We start from the raw sequence: 18,727 nt of genomic DNA, 5'->3' as shown, positions 1-18,727 counted from the left end.
CCTCTCTCTGTCAACCAGACTAGAGTGCAGTGGCATGATCATAGCTCACTACATCCTTGACCTTCTGGGCTCAGGTGATCCTTTTACCTGTATGGGGACTACAGGCATGTGCCACCACACCTAGCTAATTTTTGATGTTTTGTAGAGGCGAGGACTCACTATATTTCCTCAAGCTCCTGGGTTCAAGCAATCCCCCTACCTTGGCTTCCCAGAGTGCTGGGGTTACAGGCATGAGCCACTGCGCCCAGCTGGTAGCTTTCTTTTAAGTGACTGTTATGATGATGATGATCCCCTTGAATCTAAAATCCTCTCTAACTTGTTCAGAGAAACAGGGATTGTATCTTATCTGCCTTTAAATCCTCACTCTAAGTTAGGGGTCTCAGACCCAATCGTTGCCAGGAGCCTAGACAGGAGCTTAAATGAGTGAGTTGAACCAGGTTGGGATTTCTGTGAAATAGAGAAGGCGAGGCCATCTGAAAGGGGGAACTGTTATTCATTCATTCATCACATGTGCATTGAACATTTGCTACATGCCGAGTACTGTTCTGTATATAGGGATGCAACAGTAAATGAACCAGACAAAATTCCCTGCCCTTTTGGGGTTTACGTTTGAATAGACTCAGCTCCAGCTGCTCTGTCACTGCTTGGAATATGGGCCCAAGTAGTGAGAAACTGCCAGAGGAGAGCTGGAGTGGGATTGGCAGTTGTGGGAAACTGCCAGGGGTGGGGGTGGGGGACATACCTCATCAACAAGGGTACCTGCATGATGAACATTTGTATACCTAACCCTGAATTGTACCCCACATATTTAAAATAAGAAATTTATATATATAAAAAAGAATATGGGCCCACTGTTGACAAAACTTAGGATTTTTTTTAAGGAAAAGCCAGAAACCTGGACTAAAACAAAACAAAACAAAACAAAAACATAAAATTCTCCTACCTTAAACATTTGCAATGATTTCAATTTTTTTTCAAGCACAGTGCAGGCTGTGAACCCAAGGGCCAGTGTGCAGCCCCTGCCCATAAGACTCGAATCGCTCTGGGAGGAGGCCCGTCTCTGCCCTGCATACCAGCAGCTGGTCTGATTTCAAGGTTGTTGGTGTGGAGGGCGCCTCCTCCCTCTCCTGCGTGATGCCTCTTGTGGCTTTTTCTGCCCACAGAGCAGATGACGTTGCCACGCTGCAGACTGCAGGCAGCGGGTTCGAATATTCCTTCTCTCATCCTTTCTTTTGGGCAGCAGCCTTGGCTGAGCTCCCAGCCCCTAAACAGCCCACAAAGAGAGGATGGAAGCAGCTTCCTGTAGTCACCCATGGGGAGGGGGAAGGGTGATGGTGATATGGAGAAAATGCTGTGGGTCAGGGAAGCAGCCTTTGAAGCCTGAGAATGAATTATCTTTGTTGCCTGAATCTTTTAGTGGAGAAGTGATTTAATAGCCTGTGTGGGAAGGATTGAGAATGGGATTGAGGAGAAAAGAAGGTGTTTAGGATGCTCTCAGGAACAATTCCTGATAGCAGGAGGTTTTGGAGAGTGAGTTGTACAATTCCTGGGTAAATGTGAGAAATACTCATGGAGGTACTTTTTGTTTGCTGTGCACAGTCCTTGAAATGCTTATTTAAATTTATGTGTGGTTACCTGTAAGTGGGGGGGGGGGGAGTTCTCTGGTTTGCCCCAATCCCCACTATGCCCTGTTGCATATCACCTACTTGCTAGATGCATTTGTGCTACTGGCCTGGCCTTCATAGGTCTTTGAGTTGGTGGTAGATTCTGCTCCAAGGAAAGGTGTATGGCAGTGTGCTTGAGGTGATGAACTCTAGGTTCCAACCCACCTGCCCTATCTGCCTTTCAGTGACTGTGTGACTTTGAGCAAGTTCCTCCACCCCTGTGATTGTCAGGATCCTAAAGGAAAGAGAAACCACTCTGGTGGCGGCAAGGAAGAAAATTTCAGGCAGGAATTATTTAGGGAGGTGTGGGCAAGGTTCAGGTCACAAATAAGGAATGACGGTGCCCTTAGGGACTTGCAACAGCAGGAAGCTATTTAGGGAGGAAGAAACAAGTGAAGAAAATAGTGTGGGGCCTGTCCAGAGCTGGAGCTGAGGAGGAAGGGATCACCAGCAGGAACTATGGTCCTGGAGGGATGCAGTTGCTTCCCATTTGGCAGCCTCAAGACTGGGAGGAAGAGGAGAAAGAAATACCCCAGCCTCTTTCCTCCTCTCCAGTCACCTGTGGGTCCCACCCACTGGCTGAGCTGAACTGGAAACCAGAGGGACTGGATGATTAATAATGTAGAGGTCAACCTCCCATGACTCAAATTAGAGGACAATCAGAGAAAGAATGGACCTAGAAGGGAAACAAAAAGCAGCCAGCACACTGATCCTTAGTTCCTTACCTCCGAATATTATTAGATGGCTAAAGTTGCTCATCCAGAGAAGGGCCTAGTGGATAGTAGGTGCTCAGTAGATGCTGAGGTTCAGTGTGAGTCTCTAAGGAGCTAAGGATCCAGAGAAAAGGGCTTTGTACATCACATCTTCTTATAGTTTCTCTATCAAGAGACATTCTCTAGCCGGGCGTGGTAGCATGTGCCTGTATTTCCAGCTACTTGGAAGGCTGAGGCGGAAGGACCGCCAGAGCCCAGCAGGTCAAGGCTGCGGTGGCCGGGAGTGTGCCACTGCACTCCAGTCTGGGTGACAGAGTGAGACTCCCAACTCAAAAAAAAAAAAAAAGAGAGACATTCTCCTCCCTCTGCTACTGTGAGAACCACTGTGGATGGTTGCTTCCTTCATGGGGAGCTTAAAGTAGAGGTGTAGAGGGTTAAGAACAAAGACTCCAGAGTCAGATAGCCTGGGTTCCAGTCCTAACTGCCACTTACTTTCAAGTTACTGAACTTCTCATGCCTCATTTTTCCCATCTGTAAAATGGGAATCTTAGTAGTTTCTACCTCATAGGGTTGTGAGGATTAAAATGAGCAAATCTATGTAAAGAGCTTAGAATGGTATCTGACACATAATAGGCAATCAATAGACGTTGGTCGTTGTTGCTGTCGCCACCACCATCATCACCACCACCAACACCACTCTCACTATGGATCAGATCAAAATGACCTGGTGTCAATAGAAAAATCCCCACTGGATGAAGTCCATCCCACCTGACCTCCTGGGAGCTTCATTGATCATACCATTTTTCTTCTCATCCTCCCACAGATGTGATATTTCAGGGATTGATTGATAGCTGTGTGTGTGTATACGTGGGGAAGGGTGGGCTTGTGCCTGACTCCGGGGACAGAGTGCTTTGTTATGCAGAATAGCTTGCCTGTCATCCCACTACGGGCCCCTTTCTTGAAAAGTTCCAGGCTATTTTTGAGCCCTCATGGCTCACATGTTCCTTTCTGCATCATGTCAATGCCAGTGCAGAAAAATTGGAACCTTTTGGCAGAGTATACAGCAAAGGATTTCAAAGTGCATGGAGGATGAGTGTTGCTCAACTGACAGGGTATTAGGACGTGATGAGAATGCTGAGTTGAGAGATTGCAGGCAGCCTGTGTATTTGTATTTAGATCTTACTGGATTCCTTGGAAAATCAACGGAGGTGCCTAAGGTTAATGTCAGCTCCAAGAAGGCACCAAAGAGTAGTAACTCCCCACCCCCCACCTTCCCCATACATGTATACATTCTGGGAGATCAGATAAGAAGGCAGGTAGTGGAGTGGGTGGTTGTCCCAGGGCAATACCTGGGCCCTGAGGCACAGGGTGCTGCAGAGAGAACACCTGAGGACAGAGGGAAGCATTGGTGCTGGCTGCCTGAGAACTTAGAGGCTTTGTGTGCTGATACACAGCCAGACACTGGAGCCAGACTGAATTGTGGGTGAAAATGCAGAAGGCGCTAAATGCTCACCTATTCTCTGAGTATGATTGTGGAGACAGATAGACCTCAGTTCAAATCCCTCCTCCACTTTCTACTTGTTCTTTATTCTTGGGCAATGACTGAATCTTTTCCAGTCACTATTTCCTTATGTGAAAGAAATCATTATTACACTTACTGGGTTTTGGGAGACTTAGAGATCATGGTGTTAATGGGCCCCTAGGGCTCAAAACATGTTTGCTGAACTGCTTTCTCATGTTCAACTCTTACAGTAGTCCTGAGGGGAAAATGAATAGGCAACACCTTCCCAAACAGGACACTAAGAATGGCTTGTCTATGAGCACATAGAAAGTGAGTCCTGGAGCTGGATCAGAGGCTGGGTCATTGGGTTCTCCTTGAAAAAAGGCAATATGGAGTAGTAGTCCAGACTTGACTGCAGTAATAGTAATAGTGTGATTGTCATCCAAGATTCATGTTGGGTTTGCTTTGTGAGCATTGGCCTCTGGGAGCATTTCAGATCTTCTATTTACTCCTTTCCTCCCTCCTCTGAAGATGGATGGTGTGCTGCTTATTCTCTAGTTGCCACTTCCTCTGAGACCCTTGTTCTCCTCCCTTCTCTTCCCTACACTGTGTCCCAGGAAGTAGATCCTGTGGACTATATCTCCCAGGCTCCCTTGCTTGTCTGAACTTAGCCAATGGGAGGTAGCAGAAAGAGACCAAAGGGTGGAAGGAGAGAGAATTTGGAGTGTTTCTACTTCAACTTCCTCCCTCCATCTCTGGTCTCCCTCCATCTCCACCTCAGCGTAGATGTGGCAACAATTTTCCATAGTTGCCAGTGTCTTTAGTTGGACATTTAGAGTGAAAAACCTATGAAAAGATAATGTACTGGATTGTTTTCCTTTAAAAAATAAATTGGTACAACCACTTTGAAAAACAGTGACAATTTCTTATAAAATTAAACATAGAATTACTGAATGACACAGCAGTTCCACACCTTGGTATTTATCAAGAGGAGTTAAGTGATATGCCCACACAAAGACTGATAAATGAATGTTCATAGTGGCTTTATTCACAATAACCAGAGAGTTTAGAAAAACTAGAGTTTCAGTCAATAGGTGAATGAATTTTAAAATTTGGAACAATCACGTAACGGAATAATATTCAGCAACAAAAATGAGCTAACTACTGATACTGGCAAGTACCTGGATGAATCTCGCAAACATTATTTTGAATGAAAGAAGGCAGACACAAAATAGCACATACTGCATGACTCTGTTAATCTACAGTAACAGAAAGCATATCAGTGGTTTCTAAGGGCTGTGGGTGGGTATATGCTCGATATCTTAATTGTGATGATATTTACATGGGTATAATATATTTGTTAAAACTCCTTTAACTATACATCTAACATGGATATCTTTTCTTGTATTAAGCTATTCCTTGTGAAGTTGAGGTATATGAAAATTTATATTTGCTTTATTATATTAAAATATCAGGAAAATACATAATTATTAAAAGAAGAATAAAGCTCATAAGTCCTTATAACTGGAGATGGCCACCGTCAACATTTTATGTATTTTCTTCCAGTTTTTTTTTTTCCTGTACTTAGGTTTTCTCCTCTCAACTGTCTTATTTAAATAAAAAGAAAGCCAGTGGAAAGTCTCCACCATGACTACCTTTTTGATATGAGTTTACTGTGCTTCAGGGCATCTAGGGTGATGATGAGAAGGTTTTGTCTTGAATACCCAAAATACATTGGTAGGAAATGAAAATGTTTCGTCTGGTGAAGGGGAGACATTAGGGAGAAAGATGGGGCCCATATAGTCTATAGCTGTTGGCTTCAAATCTCAGCTAGTCAATCAGCCAATTAACTATTGAGTCTTGGCTGGGCTCAGTGGCTCAGCCTGTAATCCCAGCACTTTGGGAGGCTGAGGCAGTGAATTGCCTGAGCCTGCGGGTTCGAGACCAGTGTGGGCAATTTTGCGAGATCTTGTCTCTACAATTAAAAAAAAAGTCAGACGTGGTTGCGCACCTGTAGTTCCAGCTACTTGGAAGACTGAGGTAGAAGGATCACCGGAGCCTAGCAGGTCAACACTGGGGTTGCCGTGAGTGTGCACCAAAGTGAGACTCCACCTCAAAAAAAAAAAAAAAAAATATTGAACTTCTGTTATGTGCTGCTATTAGGCAGTGAATGAAACATAAAGTTCTTCTGCTTTAATGAAGTTAACAGTCTGGGAGGGAAAGGTATTATTATTATTAGGAACAAAAATAACAGTAGCTAATAATTATGGTAAAGTTTGATGTTAAAGTTCGTTTTTCCTTTTGGTGTTTTTAATGTATTGTCACATTTAATTCCAGCAATTCTATGAGTAAGTACTCTTTTTATTCCCATTTTATGACTGAAAATAATAAAGTGGCTTGGAGATGTTGAGTCAAATGGGAACATACAGTATGTAGGTTAGACTCAGGGGCCAGGGAACCCCTTCTCCCTTTCCCAGGGAAATGATATTTAATCAGATCTGGAAAATGACAGAAGTTAAACAAGAAGCAAGCTTCAGAGGCCATAGACAGTAGCTATTTTTTTGTTGTTGCTTAGGACATTGGGCTGCTTTTGAATGATAGTTAGGCATTAGACTGGACAGAATTGGTGTTTGGAAGAGAGTGGTGGTGGTGAGGGAGGAAAAAAGGGTGACTCCCAGTGTGAGTGATACAGTCATGTCCTGAGAAATGAGGCAGAAGGAGAAGAACTTGGTTTGGGGCCTGTTCCGTTTGCTGAAAAGGCAGGTGAGCAAAGGAGTAGAGACTCTGGGAGGAACGCAGAACTGAGAGGGACACATTTGGGAGTCACCAGCATGAATAGTCACCGAAGTCACGTGGATCGACAAGATGGTCTGGGGAGAGAGTATCCACAAAAAGGAATCAGCACCTAGGACAGAGCCTCGAGGAATTCCTGTAGGGAAAGGCTGGAGAACAGGGGGAGGAGCCAGGGAGAGAAGGAAGGGACCAAAGAGGCAGGACTGGGAAGTGGAAGGGAGGCTAAATTTGGTGCAGTTGAAAAAAGAACTCTAATATTAGAGTTGTCCTTAGGAGGCAGAGAACCCCTTGTCCTGGAGTATGCAGTGAGAAGCTTGGTGACCATTGTTTAGGGATGTCAGAGAAAATATATTTGTATCAGTATGTGGGTAGATCAGGTGTTTTTGAATTGGTTTGGGCTCTGTGATTATTTGTAAGGGCAAATAATCGTAATTCTTCTTATCTGAAGAAAAAACAGCTGGAGGGTTTATGGGGTGGTGCAAAACATTCATGCTGGGCCTTAGAAAGTTACAGGGCCCAGAGTAGCTCTGGGGATTTAGGAGGCAGAAGCTAATGGATGACCTTCACATGATAACACTATTGTGATGAATCAGCTCCAACTGTTTCTGGTCCCTATTTTTCTCTGCCCAAGAATCAATTCCAGGGAGAAAGAGTATGATTCCACCATGGTGGGATGTTTGGTCATGTGCAAGGGGAAAGCCAGGCACCTTGATTGACAGCCCCACCAGGACTGCATACAATGGAGGAAGAATGATATCCCAAGGGAAAAGCAACATCTCAGCTACCAGAAGAAGAAGGAGTGCATGTTTGGCAGGCAAAACCAACAAATGCCCCTCTGTGGTCTCCATGGCCCTGTCTTTGATTCAGTGATTTTTGCAATTTCACTTAGCAGGCCATCCCTCCTTGCAGAATTGCTGTGAGTGTTTTGCCTGTCTGGGGATTAAGCTTTCTCTGTTTGCTTTTACAGAGAGAGTCGGGGGCCTGAGATTCACATGAATTTATTTCTGGACTTTAAGCCACTTTGCTCAGGAGGCACAATTTGGTGGGTGTGACTCATTGTCATATCAAGAAAGGGTGTGACCTGAGACCATACGCTTTCTGCTTTACCAGCAAAGGGAGACTGCTGGTAGGAGCAGAGGGCCTTAAGTAATGTTCTATCAGTGAGGTGGATGTGCCCACTGTGCTGAGAATACCTGAGTAACAGGTGCCCATGTACACAGTAGACATGTCAAATCTCATATCTCCTGGCATTTTCTCTCACCTGAGCAAACTCCTAAGTGCAACTGTCTTCATCGAGGATTGTGATATCTAGAAGAATTAAGGGAAGGAAAAACACTGTGTACCAACTTGTTTCGAATCACCAACATGGGCTGAATGAAGTGCTCTTAATACCAAGCTCCTAAATAAAAAAGAAAAGGTTTATTTATAGGAATACATGAAGCACAGCAGAAATTAGGGGCCCCTACTGCCCATCTTCCAACTTCTCACCTTTGGTTTATTAGTCAGGACTCCTTTGGTCACAAGAGATAAAACCCAGTTCAAGTTTGTTTGATGTAGAAATGTCTATATTGGCTTATATAGAAAAGTTGAGGGGTTCTTCAGTTCTGGATGGATTTAGATGCCCCTATGTGGTCATCACACACCTCTTGGCTTTGGTTTCCTCTATGCTGGCTTTTTATTTGTGATTAAAAAAAAAGATGGCAGATGCAGACTTATTTCCTACCAATTCTGCGACTCTACTGGAAAATAAATCTTCTTTCCTAACAATTCCAACAGAAATCCTTAAACTGATTCTCTTTGAGTGGCTTGAGTCGCATGCCCATCCCTAAATCCACACAGTGGCCTAGGCTGTATGTCCATCCTTGGAGCCAGAGAGTAAGGGCAGCCTTAGCTGGCACAGAAACGGTGAGTCAGAATGGAGTGATTTCTCAGAGGAGAAGCACAAAGCATGGATACTGTCGGGTAGAGAGCAGAGACGTCCACCATCCTTGGCTTTGGGACCAGGCTTCCTGTTGGTCTGAGCACTCTTTGGGGGCCTGATCAAAAGGGAGAGTCCATGGGGTCAAGAGCATCTCCTGGTGTTATCCAAGCAGGATGTCCCCAGCAGCTCTGCAACTCTGCTCTGGGGTCTGGTTCCCCCAGAGTTGTTATAGCAGAAGGTAGGGTAGGGGTGGCTTTCTTCTCGGGCTTATTTACTTCTCAGGCTTGTTCTTGGCCTCTTGGTGCCTCAACTGCTTTATCAACTTGGTGACATTATAACCAAAAACATTTCTTCCCCACAGTTGCTTTTGCTTGTTTTCCTGCCTTAGTGCTTGGCAGTGGATAAGCAAATGAAATTTTCGCTCTCTTACAGGAAGAAATTACCATCCTCAGCATTTTACGAATTTCCTATAAGACTGGGTAAATAAAAGGGAGCCCATGCAGTTATGGAAACAGAATAGCATCTCTATGTACTGAGATGGAACAGACCCCCAGATGTGGGGAAAAGCAGGTGGCAGAGGCATGCACAGAGTAGCAATGTTCAACTCTCCAAGCACATCTGGATCACCCAGGAGTTTTAAAAATGTGCTGGTGCCTGCTCCCTGCCACCCCCAGTAGACCCATTAAATCAGAATCTCTGGGAATGGGACTTGGGAACTTTTTACTTTAAAATCTCCCCAGATAACTCCAGTGTGCAGCCAGGACTGAGGACGTTATGTAGAATGTTATCATGTGGGTAAAATAGGGACATAGATTAAAAAAGAAAAAGAAAAAATAGAGAATACTTCAGTCCATATATACACGTAGACTCACACATGTGCTCACATCGGCGGAGGATATCTCTAGAAGGATACAAAAGAAACTGGAAAGAATAGTTCCCTCCGGTAATGGAGTAGAGCAGTGATTCTCAACTGTTTGCTCACTTGTAATGTTTGAATTTCTAAACCATAAGCATGGTACACTCTTAAAAAAAATTCTCACTGTGTACTCAAAACTGGCCAAGCAAGAGCTGTGCGATGACCCTCAGAACTCACACAGCTTGTTTATGTTGGGGCTTGCAGCCCACAGATTCACAAACCATCCCACTGTCCGTAGTCTCCACTGTCTTCCTCTTGGCTCAGCCGTGATGAGTGATTTCTGAATGTAGAAGTGATCCAGAGAGCTCATTCATTGATTCATTCATTGTTCACGCATTTATTCATGCATTCCTTCATATTTTTTTATTAAGAATTAGATATGATCCAAGTACATACTAGGCACATGAATCGGGTCTCATCTTCACAAGTGTACATGAAACCGGTGGTCTTATTCTTCTATGGTTGGGGATATTTTAGCCCAGATATATATGTAGATAACCAAGATGAAAACATTTGATGCAGGGTGACCAGCTAAGATAGAGCTTGTAAACTGACAATGCTCACAAGTGTTTGGATGACCTGCACAGGGCTTTAAACAAAACCGATTTGGCAACTCTGGATTAGTGAACCCAGAGCCACTGCTGGTTGGAGTCAGGTGCCCCTTGAAAGGGAATGTGCTTTTCAGTTCAGTCCCGTCCTACTGTCTCCCATTCCTGCTGTATCGCACAAGGCTTGCTTCACTTAGTTACAGGCCTGGCCGCCACAGGCATTTCAGTCTATAACCCCTGTGTTGAGGCGGGCGGGATGAACAAACCATCTGTTCCACAGGGATAGTGATACTATGTGATCCTGTGGAGTGCCATTTCTATTTCAGTCTGGCCTTTGGTCTGCTAGTTGGAAAACTAAGCTCTCCTGTCTTAAGTTTGATTTGTGGACTGATGAACTGTGGGCATTGATTTGTTTGTGGAACAACTTTGCACGATAGGGAATGTGTAAAATACAAATTAGGATGGACAGTCACCCTTTGTGGCAGGACTGTGGGGCAACAGAGGGAGAAGAGATGGAAATCAAGTTAGACAGGGTTTATACTGTGGATGGATGCCAGCCCCAGGGTTTTGTACTTGATCTTTAGGCTACTGATGTCCAATAAGACTTTTTACGATGCTGGAAATGTCTTATATCTGCATTGTTTAGTATGGTAGTTTCTAGTCACATGTGGCCATCAAACACTTGAAATGTAGCTAGTGTGGTTGAGGAACTGAATTTTAAATTTTATTTGATTAATTTTGATTTATATATTCCCATGTGGCGAGTAGCTGCCATATTGAGCAGTGCAGATTTAGGCAATAGGCAGCCAGTGAATGTGTTGGGGCAGGGAAATTATATGAAAGGTAGGTCTTCAGAAGATGAATTTTCCAAGAGTGTATAAGTTGCATGGGGTAGGTAGAAGTAGGTAGAAACAATACTGACAATACTTAGCATCTATTAGGTATTTACTGTGTCCACATACAGTGTGCTAAGATGAACTCATTTAATCCTCATAACAACTTTATAAGCAAAATACTGTTATTGTCCCTATTTTATAGACTGGGAAATGAGACACAGCAAAGTCCCTGGACTTATTCAAGGTCACATAACTGATAAGTATGGCACTGGGTACAGAATCTGGGCAGGTTGACTGCAGAGCTTGTATTGCCAATTGCTCCATCCTGGAAGGAAGTAAATGAACTTCATTGAGAGCTTACTTTGTGCTGTCCCTGTTGCTACGCATTCATGCCATCTCACTGAGATTTTGTAGCAATCACGTGGCATCGGTGGTCTTATATCCTTTGTGGTCACAGAAACTTGGGCTCATAGAGAGGAGATATCAAGGTGGACTGATCAGTCTCTGGGGATACCAGTTAAGGCTTTATTGTAAAATTCCATGTCTGTGGGGAAACACAGACTGTGGGAGTCGGGGGGGTGTGGTGTGCAGGAAGATATGGTGTAAAAGATGTTGCGAAGGAAGAATCAGTGGGATTTAGCAACTGACTGAATGGCGGGGGTGAGGGAAGCGGGGGAGGATTTCTTCTGGAACAGTGAGATGAATGACAAACACAAATGCAGCTGCACTGCGTGAGTTGACAGTGTGGGATCTAGAGGAAGACAGACCTGATTTCAAATACAAGCGTGGCCACTGACTAGCTGACTAGCTGAACGACCTTGGGCCAATCATTTGTCTCTGAGCATCAGCGTCCCTGATAGCATGAGGATCATAGCACTTTCCTCACAGGACCATGATGTGAAAAACATGAATTTAAGTTGAAGTTCAGATATTCACACCCTCTGCAAACTCAGTAGGGTGGCCCTGGGAGTCACTCTTCTTAGTGCTACCGAGGCCAGGTGTTGTCTTCATCCTGGAGATAGTTCAGGAGGGTGCTTGGGGGAACCCCATTTCATCATGGGCACTAGGCAGTGTTTCATGCAGATAAGCCTGTGGGTCAGCTTTGACCTAAGAGGAAAGAGCGATCCTCCCCAGGTGCTGCAAAGCAAAATGCGTGTGCTGATGACTTCAGCTCAAGTGCACTTTCCACCAGGCATTTTGCATGTGTTGTTTCACTTGAGGTTCACGATAACCTTATAAGAGTAGGTGTTGTTATAAAATGAGGCTCAGAGAAGTGTAGTAGCTAAGTGAACGTCCTTCAGCTTACAGATGGCAAAGTGGGAGTTCAAATCAAGGTCCACCTGATTCCAGAAATGTAACCGGTAACTCCTGAAGATGATTGGTTCTTCCCTTGGAGATTGGCAGGTTTGGGGCATTGTGAGAGAGATGAGAGCCTAGAAAAAAAAGTGCTGAGGGCCCTTCTCTTTCTTCTCTCACCACAGATAGCTATCTGCAACAAGTGCTAGGATTTCTATCCCAGCCTGATATAGAGTTGAGAGAAAAGACTGTTTCCCAAAAATGTTAGTTTTCCATTATAGACCACAATGAGAATTGGGTAAAAGAGGAAAATTAACTCTAAAAAGAAAAAAATTTTGATGACTTAATTTAGTCTTCGTTGGAATGCAATGAATAAATTGTAGTGGTTGGAGTTGGAGTTTAGGGTGAAGTACACTGTGAAGCAGAGTTGAGATCTCAGTGCTTTTCTGGGGTTGGAACGTCGGAGAGGTCCCCAGAAGTGGTCCCCTGGGCTTTTGACTACAGTCAACTGCTTCTGGGATTAGCCAAGTGTTTTGGATCCTTGGCTGGTATATTAGTCTCCTATTGCCATTGTAACAAATTACCACAAAATTAGTGGCCTAAATGGCACAAATGTATTATCCTCCAGTCCTCAAAAGTCTGAAAAATGAGTCTCCTTGGACCAAAATCAGGGTGTTAGCCAGGCTGCATTCCTTGAGGAAGCTCTATGGGGCAATCTGTTTCTTGCCTTTTCTAGCTTCCTGAGGCCACCCACATTCCTTGGCTTTTGTTCCTTTCCAGAAATGGCATGACTCCAGCCTCTGCCTCCACCATCACACCTCATTCTCTGACTCTGACTCTTCTACCTCCCTCTTTTAAGGGCCCTCGTGGTTACATTGGTCCCATCCATATAAACCAGCATAATCTTCCAACTGAAGATCCTTAACTTAATCATGTCTGCAAAGTCCATTTTGCCATGTAAAGTAACATATTCATAGGTTCCAGGGATTAGGACATGGACTTCTTTGGTGGTGGTGGTGGTGGGGCAGTATTCTGTTGGCAGGTGACCTTCATGACTTTGCATGTAATATGGGAGGAGTGGAGGTGAGTAGAGCTTAGGGCCAGACTGAGTATCAATTTCTGCCTTTAAACCAGTCACACATGCATTCCCCTACCTGGCCTTCAGACATTTTCATTTCTCACCTGGCTCCTGGGCATTTGAGTTTTAGTCCCCATTGTGTAGTCCTAATAAAGCATGGCTATGTATTGGCTTTGGAGGTTGGTGGGCTGCAGAGTTTCAAGTTTGCAGACAAGGAGTTATTGAATAAACCATGTAGCACCTAGGGATTCTTGGCTTTCACCGGGTACCTGTTTGAAAGTAGAACCTAGTGAATTTTTCAGCAGCTCAGTAAATGTTGCCTCTTTAAGAAATCTTACCCTGAATTTGCCAAATAGAAATGAGGGGGTGTTTATTTGTATCACAAAAGGATTTAGTTTGTTTCTTTAAATAGCCAGCCCAACTATTTTCTTTAGAGTGTTTTAGTTAATGGGAAATTTGATTTGTACAACTTTTTAGGAACACATTATGTAAGGAATTACCTGCACCAGAAGCTCACAAGCTTTCCAAAGTCTGTTCCCAGCATGCCTGTAGAGTATGCTGGGGTAGACTCAGGTCATTTGACATATTGATTCATCCTCAGTGGGGATGGATTATTTATTTCTGTGGCTAATTGGAAGACTACGAAGTGACCTTGTCAGTGGTTGATTGACAAGTATCCATGGTGGTGGGACGTGAAAAGACCAGCCAGGAGCTACCTCTACCATGAAATTGGTTATGCTTCCTTCTTTTTCTATGACTGATGATATTCATTTTTCTGTTCATTCACTCACCAAACATTTATTTAGTGAGTAGCAAAAATGTACTAGAAATTGTGGTAGATACTAGGAAACTAGAGAAGGCCCCTACACCCCCAAAGGGAATAAGGACAAATAAGATAACTGATATATTGGATGCTTTGAAGAGAGTTTCCAGAATAAAGCAGCTAGTTGTAAATAGGGGGGGAGGGTAAAACTTTCCTAAGTAGTCCTGGGTCAAAGAAGAAATTAAAGCCATAATAATAGACCGCTTAGAAACATAAAACTATAATGGCACTAAATATAAAACATAGGATGCAGCCAAACTACTTAAGTGAAAGTCTTTGGGCCTTAAAATCTTTAAATTTTTAATGAAGAGGAATGGGAATAAATTAATTGAACAGTCAATTCAAGAAACTTTAAAAAGAACAGTAGCTAACAATAGCTGACATTTGTTGAATACTCATGATATGTTAGGCATGGCTCTGAGCATAGAATAATTCATTTACTTCTGACAACACCACCCTGATGTGGGTACTGGTATCACTGTCATTTTTCAGAGAAAAAGCTAAAACACAGGGGGGTGGGGTAATGTAGCTAAGGCTTATAGTTTTCAAAGGTGGATGCAGGATACAAACCTGGTCACCAGACTCCTGAATTCATATTCCTAACCAATAAGAAATACAAGTACAAGCAAGTGATATGAATACAGATATGTAAGACAAAAGAAAGCTAAAATAACAATTAATAAAGCACAAAAAACCCCAGTAGAATGGATAAATATATCCATGATCTGCTTTTTAAATGTGATAGCATAATAAACTAGATAGCATAGTTGGAAAAAATGAGACTACCTAACAATACACTATGAGGAAAGAACGAGAAAAGGGAAAATAGCATCCTAGATAAGATGGCAAAATTAAAACACATTGAGAAGAACACTGGACAATTTCCAGGGAAAACATATATTCCAAAAGTTAGAGAAAGAGGTGGAAAGCTTTACTTTGTTATTGAAATGTAGTGAAAGAGAGGTGAAGCTGAAGAAAGCTCAGGAATGATGCAGGACTATGCTATCTTCTCTTTAGTTTTATGTTGTTCTGAAAGTTCTAGACGTGGAACTATGATGAGAGGAAAAGAGATGATATATATCAATGCATATATATCAGACAGGAGAAGATAAAAATATTGTTATTTGGGGTCAGGTGCAGTAATCCCAGCGTTTTGGGAGACTGAAGTGGGAAAAACGTTAAATTCACAATAACATTAAAAAAGAAAAAAAAAAGAATCCCTCAGATGACACTAGAGAAAAATGTATGGTTTCAACAAGGGGACAATCAATTCCTGGTGGAAAGACTCATTGTTGTAAAAGTATCAATTTTTCTGAATAATTTCTAAGTTTAAGATAATTTCAATCAAAGTTCCAAACATTTTTTTGGATGGTGGGGATTAACTGAATACAATCCCAATGAAAACTCCGTTGGTATTTTTAAAATCTTGATAAACTGATTGTAAAGTTTACTTGAAAGAATAAACATCCAGTGTTATCCAAGAAAATGCTGAAAATAAAAATAATGAGAGAGGATTTGCCCTGCCAAGATATAACATATTATAAAGCTACTATAATTAAAATCCCTATTGCTGTACCACAAGATGAATCAGTGGAACAGAATAGAAGGCCCAAAGACAACCTCAGTGTATATAATTATTGAACATATAATAAAGTTGGCGTTTGAAATCAGTGAGGAAGGGATGAATTATTCAACAAAGGATGCTGGGACAATTGGTTACCTCCTTGGGAAAAAAAAAAAGGCCAGTCATGTTCCCATTTCACATCAGACTCCAATAAATTACAGATGGATTAAAGAGTTTAAAATGAAAATGATGCTATATGAGAAAGTACAAACCCTCTCCGCATGGGATAATATTTATATGACCCTAGGGCTTGAAGAAGGCTTTGAGGTATAGCTGGATTATTTTCTTTGTCCAGTGTTTCCTTTTAGTGGTCTGAAGTTATGCATAATATTATTCCTGTTCTCATTTTTATTCCTCTTAACACACGCACAGAAGCTTATAATGTCCTATATGTGGTTTCTTTTTTGAAATGTGAGGTACAATTCAGGGTTAGGTATATGAATGTTCATTATGCAGGTACCCTTGTTGATGAGATGTGCCTCCCCAGCCCCTGGCAGTTCCCCACTACTGCCAATCCCACCCCCACCCTCCCCTATGCGGTTTGTTAGTGTCTATAATTCCTGAGGAATATAAAACTCAGCACATTTCAATTTTATAGCCCTCTTTCTACCCCCACTTCTTATGACTTGAGTTCTCTCTGTTACTCTCTCTCTGTCTCTGCCCCTTTTAAATGTTTATATTATAGAAAATATCAAACATGTATGAAAGTAGATAGGTTAGTATAATGAGTGTCCATCACTGAGGTTTAATAGAACCCATCATGATAATTTTTTCCATCCACAACTCTCCTTTTTCTATCTCCTTCTTAGCATACTAAATTATTTTGAATTGAATTATTTTATCGAAAAATATTTCAAGATATAAATGCAAAGATAAGAATTCTGTAACAAAAAACTCCCATAAGACCATTATCACACCAATTTTTTTTTTTGAGTTGTTCAGGCTGGAGTGCAAGTGACACAATTATGGTTCACCTCAGCCTCTAACTCCTGGCACAAGCCATCCTCCTGCATCAACCTCCCAAGTAGCTGGGACTATAGGCACATACCTGCATACCTGGCTAATTTCTTTTTATTTTTTGTAGACATTAGAGCTCATTATTTTGTCCAGGCTGGTCTTGAACTCCTGGGCTCAAGCGATCCTCCCACTTTGGCCTCACCAAAAAAATTTTAATTCCCTAATATCAATTATAATAATTCCCTAATATCATCAGAAAGTGAGTATATTCATTTCCATTTCCCTGATCCTTTCAAACTATTGGTTTATTCAAATTAGGATCTAAGCAAGATCACATATTGAATTTAGTTGATATCTTTCTTAAATCTCTTTGAAAATATGTTTCTCCTCTTATTTTCTCCCTTCTTTTTTTTTCTTTCTTGTAGTTTATTTGTTGAAGAAATCACATTGGTTACCTTGTAGTTTTCTGTATTCTGGGTATTTTGTGCAGGGAGGGTGTTTCTTTGCTGATGGCCTTCTTGTGGTGTTATTGAATATGTTCCTCTGTCACTCGTGTTTTCTGTAAAATGTAGTTGGATCAAGAGACTTGAACCAGCACTTCATAGGTGGTGGTGTGAGCTTCTGTCAGAAGGCTAGGTGGTATCTTTCTGTGATGTTAGCAGCTATTGATTATTGTCACCTAGACCCATTATATCACTTGGGGTAACCTTGAGGTTTCCTGTTCCATTTTCATTTACTAAACATGGACTTTAGAAAGGTTCTGAGCTGGTTCCTAAAGCATAGTGCCCGTCCTCCAGAAGCCCACAATCTAGAGGTTATAAAGAAGATTTGGACAAAAAAACTGTAAAAGAAGATTGGAACAAAAATGTATTCATATATATTTTCTGAACATCCCTTCCTCCAACAAATGTAATCCCTGAATAGTGGAGCCATATCACAGATGCATTAAATTCACATATATGTATATATGTATTTGGTTGCAAACTACTAAAGTAACCACGTCATCATTGCCGTGTGTATCTTCCACTTGATTGACATTGTTTCTGGTGAGATGGGGGCATGAGTTTGGCATGCTGCTCACTCTGTTTCAGCATGTCCTTCATAATATGATCACCCAGTGTGGTTCTAGTGTTTAGAGATGTGTCTTTTTTATGCATTATGGGCCTAAACAAAAAGAACCTATATTCTGTTCTAAAACCCACAGAAGATCAGGCACTTTAAGGGATCTTCAAAGGGAGTGTAATTTTGAGCATATGGGATCTTTTGAACCTGCACTAACTTTAGAGGTTTAACTCATGTATGAAATGCAGCATCAGTGTACCCAAGAGTTTGACTTCACAAAAGGACAACATACAGAAACTAAAGTTATTGTTTATTTTGGCATAAAGTCTTTTCTTGCTGGTGAAGCCCAGGTTTAATGATCCCTTCCTCCCTTTCTCTCTCTTCCTCCTTTCCCCCTTTCCTTCTTCTCTTCTTCCTACCCTTATTTTCTGTTTTGCAGTTTGCTGCTTTGTTGTGCACAAGCGGTGTCATGAATTTGTCACATTCTCCTGCCCTGGCGCTGACAAAGGCCCAGCTTCTGATGTAAGTAAAGGGAATTGGCTGCTTTCTTCTGTTGACAGTCAGTGCATCCTTTGGGGCAAATGTGAGTGGGCATGCTTAAATAAGTAAGTCGGGGATATTCTCATTCCAAGGTGTGTGGTGGTCTCTACAGCCTCTGAGATAGTTTACCTTTCTGTAGAAACAAAAACAAAACAAAATATTTAGAGAGGGGATGTGGCTGGATAAGAAACCAGCTAGTTCTCCTACTAGGATAATTCTGCTAAATGTCTTCACCTTGACAGCTGAGGCATGGAGAGTGATAGGCAGGGGTTTTCTTGTTAGTGTGACTGTACAAAAGTCATTTTGGTGGTACTTTACAATGCACTTTATAGCTCTTTGTTAGGTTGTTCTTTATACTAGGATCCCATAATTAGAAAGAAAAAGTTGGTTTTGTTACCATGCATCCCAAAGTATGGCTGCTGGTGGGACAAGATTTATTTGTAGGTAAAATGGGC

General features: G+C 42.2%; 1 protein-coding gene across 1 annotated transcript in view; it reads left to right on the top strand.

Annotated features, from left to right (window-relative positions):
* Positions 1-18,727, top strand: part of LOC103274580 (protein kinase C beta type-like) — a 204,809-nt gene that overhangs the window by 119,025 nt on the left and 67,057 nt on the right. Inside the window, exon 3 of the mRNA XM_021705915.1 lies at positions 18,172-18,254. Coding sequence (XP_021561590.1) covers positions 18,172-18,254 — 83 coding nt within the window. The remainder of the gene's footprint in view (positions 1-18,171; positions 18,255-18,727) is intronic.

Source organism: Carlito syrichta, unplaced genomic scaffold, assembly GCF_000164805.1.
Source record: "Carlito syrichta isolate Samal-C Ts95f unplaced genomic scaffold, Tarsius_syrichta-2.0.1 Scaffold314813, whole genome shotgun sequence".
In the NCBI taxonomy this organism is placed as follows: domain Eukaryota; kingdom Metazoa; phylum Chordata; class Mammalia; order Primates; family Tarsiidae; genus Carlito; species Carlito syrichta.
Note: the sequence above shows the minus strand (reverse complement) of the source record. Positions and strands in the feature narration are given on the sequence as shown.